The sequence below is a fragment of the Hipposideros armiger genome, unplaced genomic scaffold (genome assembly GCF_001890085.2).
Source record: "Hipposideros armiger isolate ML-2016 unplaced genomic scaffold, ASM189008v1 scaffold_11, whole genome shotgun sequence".
Taxonomy (NCBI): domain Eukaryota; kingdom Metazoa; phylum Chordata; class Mammalia; order Chiroptera; family Hipposideridae; genus Hipposideros; species Hipposideros armiger.
The window spans coordinates 2,498,008-2,518,561 of NW_017731361.1; the positions used below are offsets into that span (position 1 = coordinate 2,498,008).

Sequence of the window (20,554 nt, forward strand, 5' to 3'; positions counted from 1 at the left end):
ACCCCAATATCATACTTATCTATTACAATTCCATTGACTCCATTCCCACACTCTACTCCACATCCCGTTTCTATTTCTAGTTTGATGAGTGTTTTTATTATGAAAAGGTGTTGGGTTTTGTTAAATGCTTTTTCTGTGTTGGTGATGGTCAAGTGTCCCATCCCCTTCTATTAATTCAGTGTTTTACATTAATAGGTGTGTTGAACCACTCTTACATTCCTGGGATATATTTCACTTGGTCTTGGTATATAATGTTTTTAAAATGCTGCTGGATTGTATTTGCTAGTATTTTGTTGAAGATTTTTGCATTTCTATTCATAAAGGACATTGTTCTGGAGTTTTCTTGTGATATCTTTGTCAAGTTTTAGTATCAAGTAATGCTGGCCTTATAGAAGAGTTAGGAAGTGTTCTCTTCAATTTTTTGGAAGAGTTTGAGAAGTGTTGGTGTTAATTTTTCTTTAAATGTTTGGTAAAATTCACTAGTGAAACCATCTGGTCCTGGGTTTTTTTTGTTGTGAGGTTTTTTTTTTTTTAAGATTTTATTGGGGAATTGGGGGAGGGGAACAGCCAAGTTGTTGTCCTTCAATCTTAGTTGCGGAGGGCGCAGCAAGCTCAGCTCCAAGTCCAGTCATGCCACTCAGCTCAAGGTGCTGTGTTCAATTTGTTGCGGGTGGGCGTAGCCACCTTCCCATGTGGAATTCGAATCGGCAGCCTTGTTGTTAAGAGTGCGCGCTCTATCCCCTGAGTCACCCAGGCAGCAGCTGAGCTCAAGGTGCTGAGTTCAGTCTTTTTTGTTTTTGTTTTTTTTTGTTTTTGTTAGTTGCAGGCAGGCGCCATCCTGAACAGGCAACCACATACTCTTACCAGCTGAGCCATCCTGCCACCTGTTGGCAGCTCAGTGGCAGCTTAGCTTGGGCACAGCTCACTGGCCCATGTGGGAATCAAACCGTTGACCCTGTTGCTCAGAGCTCTTGAGCAAGCTCTTAACCAACTGAGCCACTCGGCTGGCCCCTGTTGTGAGGTTTTTGATTACTGCTTCAATCTTTTACGTGTTATAGGTCTCTTCAGATTTCCTATTTCTTCTTGATCCAGTTTTGGTAGTTTGTATATTTCTAGGAATTTGCCCATTTCATCAAGATTATTTAATTTGTTGGTATTAATTGTTAACTAATTAATTGTTCAATATTCTTGTTATTCCTGTTACTGAGAAAGCAGTGTTAAAATCTCTAACTGAGATTGTGACTATATCTTTCTCCTTTTGGTTCTATCAATTTTTGTCTTTTATTTTTTGAGACTATGTTATTAGGTGCATACAAATTTAGGATGTTTATATCTTCTGGTAGATTGACCCTTTTGTCATTATTGTCTCTCTTTATCTCTAGTAGTGTTTCTTGCCTTCAAGTCTATTTTGTCAGATATTAATATAGTTATACTAAAGTTCTTTTGTTAATGTTTGCATTATATATTTTTCTACCCTTTTGCTTGCAAGATTTCTGTTCCCTTGCATTTAAGATATTTCTCTGGTAACATATACTTAAAAAAAAATCAAGTCTGATAATCTTTGCCTTTTAATTTGACCATTAAATGAATTACTAATATATTTGAGTTTAAACATATCAGGTTACTATTTTTTTTTCTTTGATACTTGTTCTATGTTCCTTTTCCCTCTTCTTTCTTACCCTACTTTTGGATAATGTATGTGTTTTTTTGAATTCTATTAGCTTGCTAGTTGTGCATTCTTTTAGAATTCATTTTGTGGTTTGCTATATGCATCCTTGACTTATTAAAGTACTTTTACCACTTCCTGGGCAATGAAATAATCTTAAAACACTTTATCTCCATTTATTGCCCTTTCAACTTATATACTACTGTTATCATGCTTTTAACTATTATACCTCCCTCTTTATTTTATTACCCAGAAAACTTTATTATTATTGCTTTACACAATCAATATTCATTTAGATTTGGCCACCCTTTTCGTTGTTCTTTTCTTTCTGCTTCTCTATGCTTCCATCTGGGATAATTTTCCTTCTGTCTAAAGAACTCCCTTTAGTAGTTCCTTTCTGAATTTCAACTTTTTTTGTTGAAGTATGACTGGGGTGCATCCCAGGGCCCCTTGTCTTTGGTGCTCCCTGAACTCCAATTTTTGTTCTCCAGTCAGTTGCCTAGCCTTTTGGCCACTGCCTGTGAGTTGGCAAATGCTTCAAGGAGGAAAGCTGCTCCTTGCTGGGCTCACCTCTCCGTAATTCCCTTCTTTGCAGGATCTTTACCCTTGAAGTCCTCACTGCTTTTATATTTCTCTAATGTCTTTGCCCAGATGTTTTCTTTGTATTTTGGCCAGCAATTGTTTCTGCTGGAAGGTCATCTGCAACAGGATAGCCTATTGTTACTAGGATTGGAAAGCTTGCCTGGTAATTTTTTGATTTTTGCACTTCTGACTGATGGCTGGGAAATGTTCTGCGCGTGTGGAGCTCAGACAATATTATCAATATTACCCTCCTACTCCTCCATTATGAATGCACACGAATGGCTATATATTCATATACATCATACATACATGTACATGTAAAATGTACACATAAACATACAAACACATACTATATTAAGGCACACATAGGATCTTTTCTCGTTAAGCCTTTGGAAAAGATGTAGAAAATTCTTGCTTGTCAGCTACTTATAAAGCCTTATATCACTGTTTTCTGAATTATTTTCTGTGATATGTGAGTGTCCCACATGATGTTCCTAGGTTCTCTTTGCTAAAATGGTGCCAAGGTTAATACATTTGGGAAATTGTACATGGAATCCTTGCCTTGGAGACATCCAACACACATAAGCATGTTAAAGGCTCTGAAACATGTAAATAAACTAATTTCATTATGAAATCTTTTTTTGGGGGAATACCTATTCCCATCAGTAGGTAAATATTGGGAAACACTGCCTTATATCAAACCTACATCCACAAAACCCTACACCTATGAGTACCTGGTGTTCAAGGGTCTTTGTCTTCACAAAAATGAAGTGCTATCTGGTGTTTCATCAAATGTAGATACTGCAGGGAGAGTCTGAAAATATCAGGTGTTGGGTTTGGAGGGCTGGACACCCTTTGCTAGTCAGTGGTTTGAAAAGGCAGAATTTTGGGGTACATTCATTCCCAGCTCTTTGTCTGTTTGTATCTCCTGGAATAAAACCATCTGCTCGGGTTCCCTTGGTCCCAGCCCAGCTCAGCATGGGGTACCCATATGTGTTGGTGGAAATTGAATTTGATTCTCATAAGACCCAACTCTCCCTCACTTCACCTACCTCTTGGAGGTCTTGCCGCCCCTCTGTACAGGTGAGAGGGTGAGACAGTTGTGACAGAATACACAGAGCTTCTGTTCAGGAGCCAAGAGGCCTGGGTTCAAGTCCTGGTGCTGTGTGACCTTGGGAGAGTTAACCATGGAGTAGCGGGTGAGAGCATGGGCTTTGGTGTCAGACACACTCAGCCCTTCCACTTCCTTGCTGTGTGATCATGGACACATTACTTCACCTTCCTGCTTCTCAGTTTTCTTACCTGTCAAATGGGGATAATAATAACACCCACCTCACCTTCACTTTGTTGTGAGAAGGAAACAAAACAATGTATGTCAAGTTCAATACCTGGAACATGGTAGGCACCTGGCAAATGTCAACTATTATAATACTTCATCCAATCTGACTCCTTCATCTGGGTTTGAGGAGAACCCCAACCTCTCATGATGCCTGAGGATCAAATAGAATCTTGTATGTGAAAAAGAGTTTTGTAAACTCTTGGAGACAAGGGAAAGCCAGGCAGTTTTATCATTCCTGCCCTTGATGCTGCCTCACTCCTTCTGGCCGGGCAGGGTGTGGGGGCCACACCAGCCTCCACTCCTACTCTCTGGAAGAAACATTTCTCCATTACAGAACATTGGCAAGAAGATGTCCTGCCAGCAATTCATTACCAACTTGGACCAGCTGAATGATGGCCAAGACTTTTCCAAAGATCTGCTGAAGGTATAAACTGCTAAGGGTCCCCATGTGCCCAGCTGTGCCAGGGGTGGGTGGAGAGGAGCGGGGGTCTCTGCTCCACTAAATCCTGATTTTTCAGGTTTGTTCTTTCTTTCTTTCCTTCTTTCTTTCTTTCTTTCTTTCTTTCTTTCATTCTTTCTTTTCTTTCTTTCTTTCTTTCTTTCTCGCTCTCTCTCTCTCCTCTTTCTTTCTTTCTCTCTCTCTCTCTCTCTCTCTCTCTCTCTCTCTCTCTCTCCTTTCTTTCTTTCTTTCTTTCTCTCTCTTTTTTATTGTTAGTTTCAGTGTACAGAACAATGCAATAGTTATCCTTTTCACCCTTCACATAAACAACTCCCCTCCCCCATGTACTGCCCTCCCACCCCAATATCATACTTATCTATTACAATTCCATTGACCCCATTCCCACACTCTACTCCATGTCCCGTGACTATATGTATATATAATTATAGTTGACATACAATGTTATTCAACATCAGCTTCAGAAATACAGTGCGGTGGTCAGGCCTCTACACAGACTATGAAGTGGTCTCCCTAACAAGACATGAGTCCATCTGGCCCCCTAAAAAATATTTACAACATTATTGATTATATTCCCCAGACTGTATTTCAGGTTCTTAATACTGGAGTCAGGGCCACCATGACTTTGGGACAGAGTTAGAGACCATTCAGCTCAACATTTGACTGTTATATGTTCTCTGAGTTAGGCAGAGGGGTAGGCTTTGAGATTTGTTTTTGGTGGTACATTATCATTATTGCTGTCATGGTAATCAACACTGCCACCAATTGTCACAGCTGCCACTGCCACTGCCACCACTGCCACCACCACCACCACCATTATCATCACCACAGAGAAAAGCCCACTTATCCCTTCAACATCACCAGGAATTAATGGGATCTAGTTTTCTTTTGAGGCTGAGGCCCAGGTTAGAACTGTGGCCTTTCAAGCCTGGTAAGTTCTTGGCCTTGGATAAATAGGAGCATGTTTTGGAGGGTAGATGATGAATCCAGTTTTAGATAGTGGCTTTGAAGGACCTGGTGAAACCAGGTGGGCAGTTGGATAGAGTCTGGAGGTTAAGAAATAGAACATTGTCTTTATCAGTCTTCTTACTATAATTATCTTCTTCATCAAGGAGCACTTTTTAAGAGCATATGTGAGATCAAATAATCCCAATCCCACCATCCACCTACCCTCTTCTCCCTATCTACTCATCCACCTACCTACCCAACCTTCCATGCATCCATCCTTCCATGCACCCATCCACCAACTCAATTATTTATCTGCATATACACCCACCCATTCACCCATCACCTACACATACACTTCCTACACCCCTAAACACTCCCCCCACATACTCCACATCCACTCATCCATAAACCCACCCACTCATTTCCCTACCCATCCACGTACCCAACCAACCCATTTACCCACTCATACTCAAATCTGTCCACCCAGCCATCTACCCAATCACCCACCCTCCTATCCTACACTCACTCACCCATCCAACAAACAAGTATGAATCAAACACCACTTTGCTCCATTGGCTGAAAAATGCTCCCTCACTGCCTCCACATTGCTAGAGGTAGAGGGAGATTTGATTTTTCATTAGAACTCCTCTCTCTCTCTTTACCCCTCTCCCAGACCCTTTACAACTCCATCAAGAATGAAAAGCTGGAATGGGCCATGTGAGTAGTGCCCATGGGCACAGGTATGGGGAGACTGAATCTCTGGGAAGGGGAAGGTGGAATGGCTGGGGGCACAGTGAAGGCACTCCTGCCACTCTCCATGGTGCTGATTTCTTCCAATCCAGGGCCCTTGTGACCCCTGTCTAGCTGACCAGCACCTGGTATTGAATTCCCCTTTAGGTTCATTTCCTGTCTTGATAAAAAGTGTTCAATATTTACACTTCTATGGAATACACAGAACAGTGACTTTAATTCCATGATGTCCACACTGGTTTTCTGTACTGGGGATACTACCCCTATTCCCAAACAATAACTTTCCCCTTTGGGAGGTAGGCAGGCAGGAGGCACAGGTCCCTCTATAACCCCACGACATCTTAAGGTGGCAACTGTTCTTGGCAGTGGGGAGGGGTGACTACCCCCTAACTTCTTCCCTTATGAAGGCAGTGAGACCTGGAGCTGCCCAGCTATTTGGAAAGAGGTGTGGTAACTTTGCCGATTGGAGAGACTGGGAGGCCACCTGCCCTGCTGTGTTCCCTAGGGCAGCCTGGGTCTTTGGGTCCCTGTAGAGGTCCCAGGCAGGGATTGTTCGGAACCCTAACCCCGTTGTGAAGAGCTAACATTCTTCTTTCAGGGCTCCAGTAGGGAGCCTAGACTCTATGGACCTCATCTACTCGCTGCCCTCCCCTAGCACATCCATGGGGCTTGGGCAGCAGCTTCAGTCTGGTCATGAGTTACTGCACCCTGGGGCTGGGCTGTCAGGGTTGGAGAGAGGAGAAGGAGGACCAGGTAGGGGGCCTGGAGATAGTAAGGTCTCCAACTTATGATCAAGGGTGAGGATTGGAGTTTGGAGGCCAAAAATCAAAGGTCAGGAGTCAGAACTGAAGACCGAAGGGAGGGCTCAAAGATTTAGATCTGTGATCTGGAATTGGAACCTCCTCATCTCTGCTCTTCATCTCGACTGGCTCCCAGGGGGTGGTGGGTGGGGAAAGGGCATGTTGATGTTGGGCTGAGGCCTCTCTGGAGGCCATGCTTAGGCCTAGTACTTTCCTAGTGATGAGGATGAGCTGAGGAAATCACTGTCTGAGCTGGTGGATGACAAGTTTGGGACAGGCACAAAGAAGGTGACACGGATCCTGGATGGTGGCAACCCCTTCCTGGATGTCCCGCAGGCTCTCAGCGCCACCACCTACAAGCATGGTGTGCTGACCCGGAAGACTCACGCCGACATGGATGGCAAAAGGAGTGGGTGTCAGGCAGGGGAAGGGGCATGGGGAGGGATGCTAGTGCAGATGGGGTCCCCGCCCCCCCTTGGCCACTCCTCAAGGGATGCACATGAAGGTAGACATGTGGGGGAGGCAGGGGAGGGGATTCTGGGGTGGGTGGTTGTGGCCACACTACCCATGCCCCCCTTCCCAGCGCCCCGTGGGAGGCGTGGCTGGAAGAAATTCTACGCAGTGCTCAAAGGGACCATCCTGTACCTGCAGAAGGTGAGCTACTGCTCCAGTGTCCTTACCCAGGAAGGGCCAGCTCATTCCCCCTTCCAACCCCTGCCTTATGGTACCCAGAGGTCCTTGGGCAGGACCAGGGGCTTAGGCAGATACTGGGGCCTCCCCTATCAGGGGACTTGGGCTTGCCCAGAGCTTTGGTGGTTTCAGGGAGGGGTTTTTTAAATGCCCAGAGGCTCAGAGGATACCCATTGTGAGGCCTGTTCAGGCCTCTGGGACAAACTGGGGTGTGGGGAGGACTGCCCGGAGTGATTCTTGTTGGGGTGGACATAGCATTACAGTGGCAGGAGCTAAAAATGGAGGGAGATATAAGGGTGGAGGGAGGGCGATCGAGAGGGAGGGCTGGTGAGGGGGGAGGAAGTGTGGGTCAGTAAGCCAGAGCCTGGCCATGACAGAGGCTACCCTCCACCCTGCCTGTCCAGGATGAGTACAGGCCTGACAAAGCTTTGTCTGAGGGTGACTTGAAGAACGCCATTCGCGTGCACCATGCTCTGGCCACCAGGGCCTCTGACTACAGCAAGAAGTCCAATGTGCTCAAGCTGAAGACGGCCGACTGGAGGGTCTTCCTGTTCCAGGCACCGTAAGTAGGAGTGGGAGCCCCCTCACTTCCGCCTTGGGCTCAGGGCCTGCAGCATGGAGCCTGGACCACACCCCTCTCCTCATCCGCTTCAGTGGAGGTGCTCTCAGCTTCCCTTGCGTGTAGGCACAGACCAACAGCAGGGGTGCCCTGCAACAGTGCTTCTCCAAGTGTGGTCTCCTTGGCATCTCCTGAAAATGTGTTAGAAATGCAGTTTCTCCAGTCCCACCTTAGATCTGCTGAATCAGAACTCCTGGAAAAGGGCTGGCAATTGGGTTTTAACAAGCCCTCCAGGTGATTCTGATATACGCTAAACTCCCTACATATGGGGCAGATGGAGCCTTTATGAAACATTCTTCACTTTAAGTAGGGGTGGGAGGAATGGGGAGGAAAGACTCGCCCTATAGTTTTCCTGTAAGGTGGTCTTCCATCCACTCCCCTGCACCCCATCCTTCTGTGACTTGAGATTGGGGTTTTGTGTGTCAGATGAGAGAAGCTAGTAGGCGAGCTCTCAGGATGGGTGAGTACTTGCTGGGAGAGGTAGTGGGTACGACTAGCTGCCCAGTTGCCTCTAATGACCATGGGCCTGCTGGCGCTGGGACCTGTTAGCTCCAGGGCCATTAGCTCCGGACCTGGCAGCTTTATTTTCATGTGAAAATCCAGGTCTTGCCTGGGAGCTGGGACAGGAGGGAGCTTCCTACCCAGATGTGACCAGGCCCATCGGCCCTCATCCAGCTCCCCTCCCTTACTCCTATGCCTATCTATATGGAGGTATTTGTGCCCTCTCTGTGCCAGGCTAGTGCTGGGTACTGGGTGCTGGGTTGGGGAGAGGAGTCCTACTGTGAGAAGCCAGTGCTCTTTCGCCTCCCCTCCTGTCCCCAGGAGCAAGGAAGAAATGCTGTCCTGGATTCTTAGGATCAACCTGGTGGCCGCCATCTTCTCAGCCCCGGCCTTCCCAGCGGCTGTCAGTTCCATGAAGAAGCTCTGTCGCCCCCTGCTGCCCTCCTGCACCACTCGCCTCTGCCAGGTACAAGCTCCTGGGGTGGTGACACTGCCTCCCCAGGCTGCCTCCTCCGTGCCAGCCTCCCCTTCATCAGCCCCTACCTCAGTTCCTACATAGTGTCTGGTCCTGGGCTAAGAGACAAGGCGAAGGGCAGATATTCTTCTCCATCTCCACCCCACTCCCATTTACAGATGGGAAGACTGAGGCCACATACCACACAGAGGCCAGGCAGTGCTGTGGTGGGTGGCATGGGTGTGCTTCTCTGCCAATCGTGGTATATCCTGTGGATGTGATTGTGTGTCTGTGGGCATCACATATATTTGGGCACGAATGTGAAAGAATGTGTGTGTCATAGGGAGCTAGGGACAGGGAGACTTGGCTGACCCTTAATCCAGTCACCTACCCTTAAATGTTTTATTTGTAATCCTAAAAAAACCTCCAGTTCATCCATATTCCAGTCTCTCTCTCTCTCTCTCTCTCTTTCTCTCTCTCTCTCTCTCTCTCTCTCTCTCCCTCTCCCTCTCTCCCTCTCTCCCTCCCCCTCCCTCCCTCCCTCTCTCTCTCTCAGGAAAGGATACATGGTGGGCTACCACTTGAGAAGTACAAGGCAGGGGAAGCTTTACTTCCTGTCTTTGCCAGCTGCTGGCTCTTTTCCTACTGGGCCCCTGTCCTGGGCCTCTCCATTGAGCTCGTGGGGCTGTTGCTTATGCCCACAGCCCCTGTGCATTCACACTCAATCCACACACCCACACCATACAAATGTCCACACACGCACACACATGCACAAAGCCCATTTCCCACACAACACAACGTGATCTGGCTGTACTGTGGTGGGTGGGATGTATGTATGCTTTTTGTCTGTGAGTGACAGTCTCTGCTTGTCTTTGGGTGTGATCCTGGGTCTGCAGCCATTGTATGTGTCTGGGCATGAATGTGAGAGAATGTGAGTGTCATATGGAGCCAAGGGTAGTCAAGGTCAGACTGCCCTTGGTCCAGTGTGCATGTGAGGGGTTGTGTCTGGGTGATTGTGTGTCTGTGTCAGGGAGTGTAAATGTGCACATGAAAGTGTGAGCGTCTCTCAACTCAAGCTTGCTGAGGAGTACCTGGGAGAGCTGATGTTGACAAGAGCAGGGAGGAAGGAAGGAAGGTGGAAGAGTACTCCCTTGGGTCCAGAGCCTGGCTCTACCCCATTTATTTGGTGACCCTGGTCAGACCTCAGTTTCCCTTTGGTGAAGTAGATCCTGGCAGTACCCCTACGACATTCTAAGACTGGGACCTCACAGTCCAGGACTTGTCTTTGCAGGAGGAGCAGCTGCGTTCTCATGAGAATAAGTTGAGGCAGGTGACTGCAGAGCTGGCTGAGCACAGTTGTCACCCAGTTGAGAGGGGCCACAAGTCCAAGGAGGCGGAGGAGAACCGACTGAAGGAGCACTATCTCATGTTTGAGGTGGGCCCTCCGTGGGATGGATTGCGAAGGACAGGGCTGGGGCTGGAGGAGGAGGCCACCTCCCGTCTTCTACCTCCCACCACCGACATCATTCCATAGCCAGGGGCTCCTGGTTTGGGTATTGTCCACTTTGGGGGCCCCCCTGAGGCAATTGCTAAACCATGAATGGCTTCCTGTGGACCAGTCTCTGCAGTCCAGCTGCCAATTGCTAATCAAACAACTGTACCTTCACTTGTGTCTCAAAGAGAACCAGTTGGGCTCCACCGGAAACCCCCACCACCCCCTCACCATACTCCAAGCCCCTCCTCACCTCCACTTCTCCACAGGCCCAGCTTTCTCAGGAAGCTTTTTCAAACAAACCACAGAACTCTCAAGCCCTATCCATGTGACTTTCCCCCACTTTGTCTCATTTTCTTCTTTCACATGTTTCTTAAGCAGAACAACTTAATCTCTCCTAAGTGCTCCCTTCTTTCCATCCTATCTTTCTCTGCTCACCACCCTGATTCTGCCTCATGATACTTTGTGAATAGGGCTGACAGAGCACTACCTTAATTGGGTGAAAGATAGGGGGTTGGCTTGGGGAAGGAAGGCAGGAACCACTTGTCCATTTTGGACTGCCCTTTGGACTGACCAGAACATGGGGGTGGACAGATAAAGAGGCTGAGACCGAGCTAGGAAGCCCCCAGAGTAGGAAGGATGGGAAGTCACCAATCTCAGTCTCTAGATTTTTAAAATTTATTTATTTTTTATAATAAAGTAAGAAAATTTTTTTTTAAAGATTTTTTTTATTGGGGAATTGGGGGAAGGGGAACAGACAAGTTGCTGTCGTTTTGTTCTTCAGTCTAGTTATTGAGGACGTGGCTTCACTGGCCCAACTTGGCACCATCATTGCGCTCTTCCCGGGCGAGGCAGATCAGTCTCCAGCTTCTGGATGGCCGCTCACAGCGGCTGCTGGCCGCTCATGCTGGCTGCGGGTTACATACGGTAGCATGGCAACCCACTGACACAGGGGCTGCAGCCCACGCCGTCAACGGCGACTCAAGGCAGCCCAGCTCCAGGTTGAGCTGCTGTTCAGCATCTTAGCTGTGGAGGGCAGTGTCACTGGCCCTCATATGTGGGATCCGAACTGTGGCCCTCTGGCATCCCAAGCCAGTTCTTAACCATCGCGCCACTTGGCCGGCCCTCAGTCTCTAGATTTTCTATCGAGGTGTGGTGAAGAGAGGAGAGTTTCCAGGATAGGTCTTGACCTTTTGAAAAACATAAAGCTTTATAGCTTTTGGAAGTCTTCTCAGATCTACTCTCTGCAAGGTAAAATGGTGATGGCAAGAGCTACAGTAGACTGATCTCTTGTGAATTGCCAAGTGTGATTTCATCACTTCCCTTGTATTGACTGATTTAATCCTCATATCCATTCTGTGAAATTAATTCTGTTATTATCCCCATTTTATAGACAGAGAAATTGAGGCTTGGAGAGGTCAGGTCACTTGCCTGAGGTGACACATTTAAGAAGTACAGGAACCAGGATCCTAATCCAGGCGATAGATTGTAGCTCCAGTACCCTGGTCTTCCTTACTCCCACCCAGCTTAATTAGGGGGGAGGGGAGCTGAAACCCAGCAATGAAGGGTCTTTCTGCTCATGTGGCTGAGCTGGGCAAGAACAGGGTCTCCTGACCCTTAGTTCCTGCTTCTTCTAGGACCCCAGACTACCCTGATTATGGTGAGGGGCTAAAGCTCAGAGTCAAGGGCCTCGGATGCTGTCACATCTCCCTCTTAAATGTTTACCAATCTACAAACTTTCACCAAACTAATAGGTTTAACAAATGGTGTCCCATTGCTATTTTAATTTGGATTACAAAAAACCCCCAAACCTTTAATTGTGATAAAATACACATAGCATTAAATTTACCATCTTAACCATTTTTAAGTGTGTAGTTCAGTAGTGTTAAGTCTATTTGCATTGTTGTGCAACCAATCTCCAGAACTTTTTCATCTTCCCAAACTGAAACTCTATACATACTTATTAAACGTCTCAACCCGCCCCACCCTAGCCCCTGGCAATCACAATTCTACTTTCCATCTCTTTGAACTTGACTACTCTGGGTACTTCATATAAGAGGAATCATATAGAACTTGTGTTTTTGTGTTTGGCTTATGTCACTTAGCATAATGTCTTCAAGATTTATCCATGTTGTAGACTATGTAAGCATTTCCTTCCTTTTTAAGGATGACTAATATGTATATACCACAATCTGCTGATTTATGGTTGCTTCTGCCTTTTGGCTATTGTGAATAATGCTGCTATGAACAAATATTTCCTCGAGACCCTGATTTCAATTCTTTTTGAAGATATATCTATATATATCTATATCTATCTATCTATCTATCTATCTATCTATATCTCCATCCATCCAGAATGCTGGATCATATGGTAATGTTATTTTCCACTTTTTGAGGAATAGCCATACTGTTTTCCACAGCAGCTATGCCATTTTACGTTCCCATCAGCAGTGCACATTTTATGTTCCCATCAGCAGTACACAAGGGTTCCAATTTCTCCACATCCTCACCAACACTTGGTATTTTCTTTTTTTTTTCCTTTTATAGTAGTCATCCTAATGGGTGTGCGGTATCTCATTGTGATTTTGATTTGCATCCCCCTAATGATTAATGATGTTGAGCATCTTTTCATGTGCTCATTGGCCATTTATATATCTTCTTTGGAGAAATGTCTATTCAAGTGCCTTGCCTATTTTTTTAATTGTTTTTTTTTTGTGTTTCTGTTGTTGAGTTGTATGGGGTTTATTATTATTATTATTTATTCATTCTGGATACTAGACCTTTAACAGATATATGATTTGCAAATATTTTTCTCCCATTCTTTAGATTACCTTTTCACTCTATTGATTGTCCTTTGATGCACAGAAGTTTTAATTTTAATATAATCTCATATGTCTCTTTACTTTTGTTGCCTGGGCTTTTGGTGTCATATTGAAGAAGTCATTGCTAATTAATTTTGATTTTTTAAATTATGAGTGAAATTTCTGTGCATGTCCCTTACCCATTTTTTTAAAATTGAATTGGTTCTCTCCTTTTTATTGATTTGTGAGAGTTTTCTGAATATTAAGAAAATTAGTTTTTTGTCATCTAAGGTACAAATATTTTTTTCGTAATTTGTTGTTTGTCTTTTGACTTTGTTTTTGGCCTTTCTCTGCCCTTTCTCCAGAAAAGCCGTTATGAGACCTATATCCACCTCCTGGCTGTGAAAATCAAAGTGGGTTCAGATGACTTGGAGCGGATTGAGGCCCGGCTGGCCACCCTGGAAGGAGATGATCCTTCTCTCCGCAAGACCCACTCGAGCCCTGCCCTCAGCCAGGGCCATGGAACTGTGACTGGCAGCAAAGCCACGAAGGATACCACTGAGCCTGATACTTAGCTGGCATGAATGGGCAGGTCTCAGAGGCAGGCAGATGCCCCAGAAGGGTCAGTGAGCACAATTCCATCCAGGGGTCACTCGGACCTGCTCCAGGCAGTTGACGGGCAACCAGAGGGGTGTGGAGAGGCTCATGGACCAAGGAGATGAAGATGCTGTTCATGGCGTCGATCTTCTTGCATCCTGGAACTTCTCTGGGCCTCAGACCCTCTCCCCAGCCCTTGCTTCCCTCTCCAGCACAGAGCCTCATTTTGCAGGCCAGTTGTGTGCATGCTCTAGACACCATCTCACTGGAGAAGTGGGAATGGTGCTTGACTTCCAGGCCCTTGTCTTCTCACAGGTTCCTCCTCATCCCTTGTTTCCGAGGGCAGGTCTTGACTCCAGGTCTCAACTTGGACCCCCACCCTTTTTCCTCCTCCTTCCTCTGAGTTGACCAGCAGCAGGTCTGCAGACCACCAGCACCATCCTCTCCTTCCTCTACCCAGCAGTCTCTGGAACCATGCTTCGTACTCCCTGACATCGCAATAATCCAGGACCCTGGCCTGCTCTCTCCATGCCAAGCTGTCTCTGCTCACGTGTGCTTCCACCTCATCTTCCATCCATTGAGGCCACTACTGATTTCTTTTATATGGACATAAATGTATATATATAAGAATTATATATATATATATAATTATATATAAGGACCCCCTTTAAAGATGGTTTTGGAACTGATAATCAGAGGATGAAATAAGATGAAGGAAAAGCCTATTTCAGAACTCTGCCTGTTAGCGAGGAGGACTGCTATCTGGCCCCCTGGTGGCTCTGACACTCTGGGAGGGAAGGTGGAGATAGTACTGACCTCCTCTCACCCCATTTTTTCCCTCTTCCGGCTGACCTGTGACTTACACTGCTCTTACCGTTGATGTTTTGGAATAAATAGACAGTGGGTGTGTGTGCCACCCCATCAGTCCCACAGGCATCCTGGTGTGTGAGTGGGATGGGACCATGGCTCTGTTTATGTTTTGGTCTTTATATTGGTGCTGTCAGGTCTCTGAGTTCCAGAGGTGGCCTCGTGTACAGATCTACTGCTACAGGAATAAAAGACACTCTGCCTTGCAAATAGCCACTTGTCAACAAGCCCAAAGATATTTGGTGGGGGAAAGTTATGGAAGCTATTAATCCTTGGTCTTGGGAAAAGGTGGAATGACAAGTTGCTGATTGTTTTTTAGGTTGATATTTCTTTTACTCTTTTAGTGACTCAGAAACGCTAGCTAAGGACATGTCTGGGAAAAATAGAGAAATTTGCCACGTGATGATCACAGACAAGCATCCTTTAAACCCCACATTCCTCAGATTGACAAGTAGTGGGGTGATGGCAGCCACAATGCAGCTATGATGAGTAAATCCTTTCTAAATTTTAAATAGATTACTATAGTTTGGCCAGCAATTTGACCTCAGTGGTAGCATATTTAGTTAGTACCGTAAGTCAACCTTGCAACTAAATACCCAACATTTACAAACCCACTCATGTTAGATGCAAGGGACATGTGAATTTATGGAGAGATGTAGTGATTTATATCCAGATTATTTAATTTGGATCAGATAAAGTGTATTTTATAACCAAACCATCCGACCCCTTAATTTTGCCGAGGGGAAGTAAATGTTCATTTAAGTGAACCTGAAAGAGCAATGTGGCAATATAAAGAGCTTTCTGTACTTTCTCCATGCTGTCTCAAAGGTCCTTTGAGCTTTGGTGTCAGCTTCCCATCCTCTACCTCACGAGGGCTGGTGAGTGAAAGCAGAGGACTGAGCTCTGTCTATTGCAGACAGACGTGCTTCCCTGAGCACTAGTTGTGTCTCCCACCAGTAAAAAAATATTTAGTTCACTTTCTTAATTGTATAATTATTTATTGTAAATTATATACATGTGCTACCGTACTAAAATATTATGTACATTATAAAACACGCAAAAATAGAAATTTAAAAAAGATGAGATGAAAATAAATCTAAATCAAAGCTCTAATATTTTTTCCTGCATTCTAATGGACCATCATGTTCACCACACAACCTATGCCCCTAATAATGCCCACTTTCCAGGACTTGTTCAAATCCAGGGGCTGGAAGACCGCGGGTGAGATGCTGTAAGTGGTTTGCGCCACCTGGTGGTCCTGGGCAGTAGCTGCAGGCTCAGGGACTCCTGGAAGCTGACTCTGAATGACAGTCTCTTGAGCCTTCTTCATCCACTCATTCAATGAACGTTAACAGTGTCGCACACTCTGGGTGCTGGGGATACGGTGGTGAGAAACAGATTGATCAGCTCCCTGTCCACATGGGACTCACAATCTAGTGGGGAGGGGGACAAGCAGTCACCGTTACCATTTGGGACTCTGGGAAGGCTGGGAGACAAGCCAAAAATGACCCGGCAGAAAGAAGAAAGAACTGGAGGAGTGGGTAAGAAGACTGACTCAGGAAGCTGCCCGGATGTCCTAAGTGGTCCTGGGGGGACAGGATGGTAGGAGGGAAGTCACTTAGGACTATATCTCTTCCTGACAAGCCATACTAAAGATGCCCAAAGGCAGGAATTAGAGAGGCAGAGTGGAGGGGCAGGGTGGCACTCTGGCCACACCTGTTCCCAGGTCCCATTCACATCTGTGAAGTCAATGAGTGGCTGCAATGATGAGAAAAGACTCAAGGAACTAGATTTGGTTTTGGCCTTAGACTCTGAGCAGGTATCTCAGAATCCAAAGCAGATAATGAAGGCACCAAATGGGGTATGTGAAGTCCAATGAGTTTATACCAGGCAGTCATTCAGAATTACTTGGGGTCACATACAAGTTGGTGGGTTCGTTGGAGTCATGGATTGGTTTCTGACTGAACTCTTAGAAGCTAACAGCAAGTCGGCCTGCAGAAGGGTCAAATGAGAACACTAAGCTGGGTCATTAAGTCAGTGGGTTCACCAAGAGTTCATTTCTAATTACTTGGGGTCATAAAAAGGTCAACGAGTTCACCAAGAGTTCATTCCTAATTACTTGGGGTCATATAGAGGTCAGTGGGTTCATTGGGGTCATGGATTGGTTTCTGACTGAAAGTTTAGAAAGTTACAGAGACTTGGCTCTCAGAAAGGTCAAATGAGGACACTAACCGGGGTCATGAAGAGGTCAGTGGGTTCACTAAGAGGTCATTCCTAATTACTTGGGGTCATGAAAAGGCCAATGGGTTCACCAAAAGTTCATTCCTAATTATTTGGGGTCATATAGAAGTCAGTGGGTTCATTGGAGTCATGGATTGTTTTCTGACTGAAAATTTAGTAAGTAACAGCAACTAGGCTCTCAGAAGGGTCAAATGAGGACACTAAGCGGGGTCATGAAGAAGTTAGTGGGTTCGCCAAGTGTTCATTCCTAATTACTTGGGGGTCACATAGAGGAATTACTGGCTTTCAGACAAATTTAAAGCCAACTGCAAACTCAGAGCAAGGAGGAGGATCCGGATAAGATCATCAGATGGGGGCTAGGAGAGGTCAGTGATTTGCATGTTTATGTAGCATTTAGTTTATTATTTTCCTTTGTTTCTTTGTAATGGGTATTTTTTCCAGTGCCCCACATGAATACAATGACTTTAGTTCTTTATTTTTCGCCGTTACCTCCCTTTCATCCAGTTTTTGCCTGTGATTCAAGAATGCAAGACATAGCATATCGTCATCACCATCATCAAATTAGCCATTAACGGGCACCTGCATGCATACCTTGCTTTACTTTATTGTGCTTCACAGATGTTTTGTGTTTTACAAATTGAAGGTAAGACCCTCCATCAGCAAAAAGCTTACGACTAACTTTATTAAGATTAGCTTCACTGCACTGGTCTGGAACTGAATCCGCAATATTTGAGGTATGCCTGTATCAGGTCCATGAAGCTATACTGGGTGATAGATTATATATATATATATATATATATATATATAAAACCTCCACAACATCCCTTTGAAGTAGGTATTAGAATTACTATTTCAGCTTAGGAAACTGCAACCTAGGGGAAGTTCCACAGCTGGTGAGGGGCAGAGCTGGAATTTGAACTCAGGCACTGTTGATACCTAAGTCCTCTCAACCTTAAGCCTCTCTGTCCCTCCCTTCTGTAGGTCTCCGAACAGACTACACACATCCTGGGGACATTCGTGCGCAGGTGTGCACAAGTCAATCACCTGAGCAATCTGGATAGAAGACTCCCTCATGTCGGGTTGGAACTTAATGGTTCCTGGCACTGGGCACTGGTTTAATAAATTAATCAATGAGGGCAAAGGCTTCTTAACCCTGGACCTCCCTCTGCTTTCTCCATGCCTGAAATCATGTACTTTTCATCAGGGACGGCGGGTTTAGACAAGCCCTGGCTCTGAGGGGTCTAAAGTTGGGAAAAGAGCAACACCCTGTGGGCTTACAAGCTGCAGCAGCTGTGGTCCTCCTGGCAGCCGAGGGTACCCATTATCCACCTTGCGTGTCCTGACTTTGCCTGTGACATGCCTGAGGCCCCAAGGGTCATCTTGCCTCAGCTGCCCCAGTGCCAACCCCATAATCCTTTCCACCTCACCCACTTAGGCCCGGAAACTCTTGCCTCAGTTCCGGCCCCTGTAGCTCCGGGGCAGGAACTGGGCCAGAGTTCTGAGGCTGAGCTTGAAGTAGAGTAATTTGGGTCAGCCCCTTGGCCAGGTTCCCCAGCAGCCAGGGGGATACCTTGTGAATGTTCTTGGAAGAGGGAGGAGGGTTGGAGCCTATCATGAGAACTAGAGCCAGGGAGATTCGAGGGAGTGTCTCTTCCTCCCAGGGACTGCCCTGGCCCTCTCCAACTTTCACACCAGTAGCTATCCATTTCCACCCCAGGTCTTCAACCTCCATCTTCCCTCTTCACCTGGGGGCTAGGCACAAACAGTCAAACATGAGTTATTTCTGATTTTATTTATAATATAAAAATGTTCAAGTGTCAACAGTCAGGTGTTTGGACATTTCAGGGCAGGATTCCCATTTGTTTGGGATATTTTTTAAACAATTACCTTTTTGACAAATTAGCAGTGGACCCAGTTTTGGGGGGTGGGGAGGACAGGGCTGGAGAGGGAGTGGAAGTCATAGATGGGTTGGGAGCCTGGGGGGGGGGTCAGGTTGTGAGGAAGAAATGGTGTTACGTTATTGCTAAAAGGGGAATCAAATACACTGTCAAGTGGCTCTTCTCGGTCCCAGCGTGACCATGCATTCAATCTAAAGAATCTGAAATGCAAAGGACATGCAGGCGTAAAATAGAAAAGACGACCTGTAAACGAAGGTGCTGCAGAGGACGGAGGGGCGTCCTGGAGGCCATGGGGGAGGAGGAGCCGCAAACGTTGGGGCCCTGGCAGAGCTGCCTCCTCCCTGGGGCAGGGGCTGTTGGGAAGAGCTGGCTCTCAGTGCCTCCCCCCTTAGCAGCTGTGAGGAGCGGGGAGACCCCCTCCCCATTCAGGTTGCTGTCGCTGGGCCTTAGTCACCCCCTGGACGTGACCTGATCCCAACTCTAGCTCCAAGCCCAGGATCCCTGCCGTCTCTTCAGGGGGTCCGGGACTCAAGGTCTTACAAGGGGGGCAAAGCTACTCCTGTCCTCATTTCCGTCCTCAGAGCCAATCCATCACCGCTCCGCACCTCGCCCACTTCCCCCCAGAACCCTGCAGCCTCTTCTCTGCCCGGTTTCTCTCACCCCCGCCAGCTTGGGATCCTACATTTCCCCCACCCCCAACCCCCAACCCCCAACCCAGACTTCTCTCCAGGAGCTCCAGATTAGCGTACAGCAAAAGGCACCACAATATAGGTTTCTATTAAAGAGTCAAAAAATTGGCCCATCTCTCTTTTTTTTGTTGTTTCTGTTTTTTTTTCCGAAGCTGTAAATCAGGATGTTACATATAAATAGTTTCCCTATAAAAACGTCTTTGCCGTTAGCTAGTATTATAAGACAATTTTTGCTAAAATGAAAATAAAACATTTTGTTATACCTTTTTCCTTTTATAGAAAATAAAAATATTTTTATTTCTTTTTTCCTCCTCTCTCCAGTCGGTGGTCTCTGTTCTCTTTAAAGACAGGGGAGGCGGGGACGGCAGGCCCTAGAGGGGCGCCGAGTCCTGCTTGGCTCGTGGGGGCGGCCCGCGGCTGTGTCTGCTGCTGGCCCGCGTGCTGTGGCTGTCCAGGGAGTAGTAAGTCCTGCTGTCGGCCGCGCCGCACAGCGGCGGCGAGTCCGAGCGCAGCGCCTCGTGCCCGGCGCGCAGGCCGAGGAAGGGCGTGCTCTCGGCCGCCAGCGCCCCGTCCGCGTCGTCCGCGTCGTCGTCCGAGGCCGAGGCCGATCCGCCTCCCGAGCCGCTGCTCAGCGACAGCGAGTCCCGCGTCGCGCGTGCGCGCTGCGCCGCCAGCCCGTTGAGGCGCGAGCGGCGCCAGCCCCGGGGCCCCGCGGACGTCCTGCGGGACGCGCCGCGGGCGCGAGGCCGCGGCGGCGGCGGGGGCGCGCACTCCTGTGTCGTCTCGTACTCGTCGTCCTCCGGGATGCGGAAGGGGCTGGCGGGCAGGCTGCCTAGGCTGCCGCCCAGCGCGCAGGCGCCACGCCGCGGCCCCGGCCCCGCCGCAGGGTAGTAATAGCTGTCGTAGCTGCGCTGCATATCCGCGCCGGGGCCGGGGGGCGCCGGGTGCCGCAGGAGCGGCTGCTGCTCCGCCAGGCGGTAGCTGATGGGTGCAGCTGGCGGCAGCGACACAGCGTGCGCCGAGTTGGGGGACGTGATCTCGAAAGTCGGCACCTGCGTGGCCAGCGAGTAGTGGAAATCCACGGGCGAGAGGCGCGCAGGAGTGGTCAGGGCCGACACATACCTGTGGGGAGAAGCAGAGGCGTGGGCCGGGGTCAGGGTGGT

The 20,554-nt window shown here is 47.4% G+C and overlaps 2 protein-coding genes across 11 annotated transcripts in view; one reads left to right on the forward strand and one right to left on the reverse strand.

Annotated features, from left to right (window-relative positions):
* The window catches only part of PSD2 (pleckstrin and Sec7 domain containing 2), a 64,065-nt gene extending 48,526 nt beyond the window's left edge, over positions 1–15,539 (forward strand). For 3 of the 5 annotated variants that reach the window (XM_019662102.1, XM_019662138.1, XM_019662111.1), the window contains 8 exons: positions 3,921–4,011; positions 5,666–5,709; positions 6,761–6,951; positions 7,126–7,196; positions 7,637–7,794; positions 8,674–8,818; positions 10,098–10,241; positions 13,465–15,539. In XM_019662102.1, the coding sequence (XP_019517647.1) occupies positions 3,921–4,011; positions 5,666–5,709; positions 6,761–6,951; positions 7,126–7,196; positions 7,637–7,794; positions 8,674–8,818; positions 10,098–10,241; positions 13,465–13,674 (1,054 nt within the window). In that variant the 3' untranslated portion in view covers positions 13,675–15,539. The remainder of the gene's footprint in view (positions 1–3,920; positions 4,012–5,665; positions 5,710–6,760; positions 6,952–7,125; positions 7,197–7,636; positions 7,795–8,673; positions 8,819–10,097; positions 10,242–13,464) is intronic. The other 2 variants (XM_019662121.1, XM_019662131.1) reach the window with 2 other exon arrangements.
* A 3,038-nt stretch (positions 15,540–18,577) lies between these two features.
* The window catches only part of NRG2 (neuregulin 2), a 187,061-nt gene continuing 185,084 nt past the window's right edge, over positions 18,578–20,554 (reverse strand). For all 6 annotated transcript variants that reach the window (XM_019661989.1, XM_019661981.1, XM_019662005.1 and 3 more), the window contains one exon: positions 18,578–20,513. In XM_019661989.1, coding sequence (XP_019517534.1) covers positions 19,763–20,513 — 751 coding nt within the window. In that variant the 3' untranslated portion in view covers positions 18,578–19,762. The remainder of the gene's footprint in view (positions 20,514–20,554) is intronic.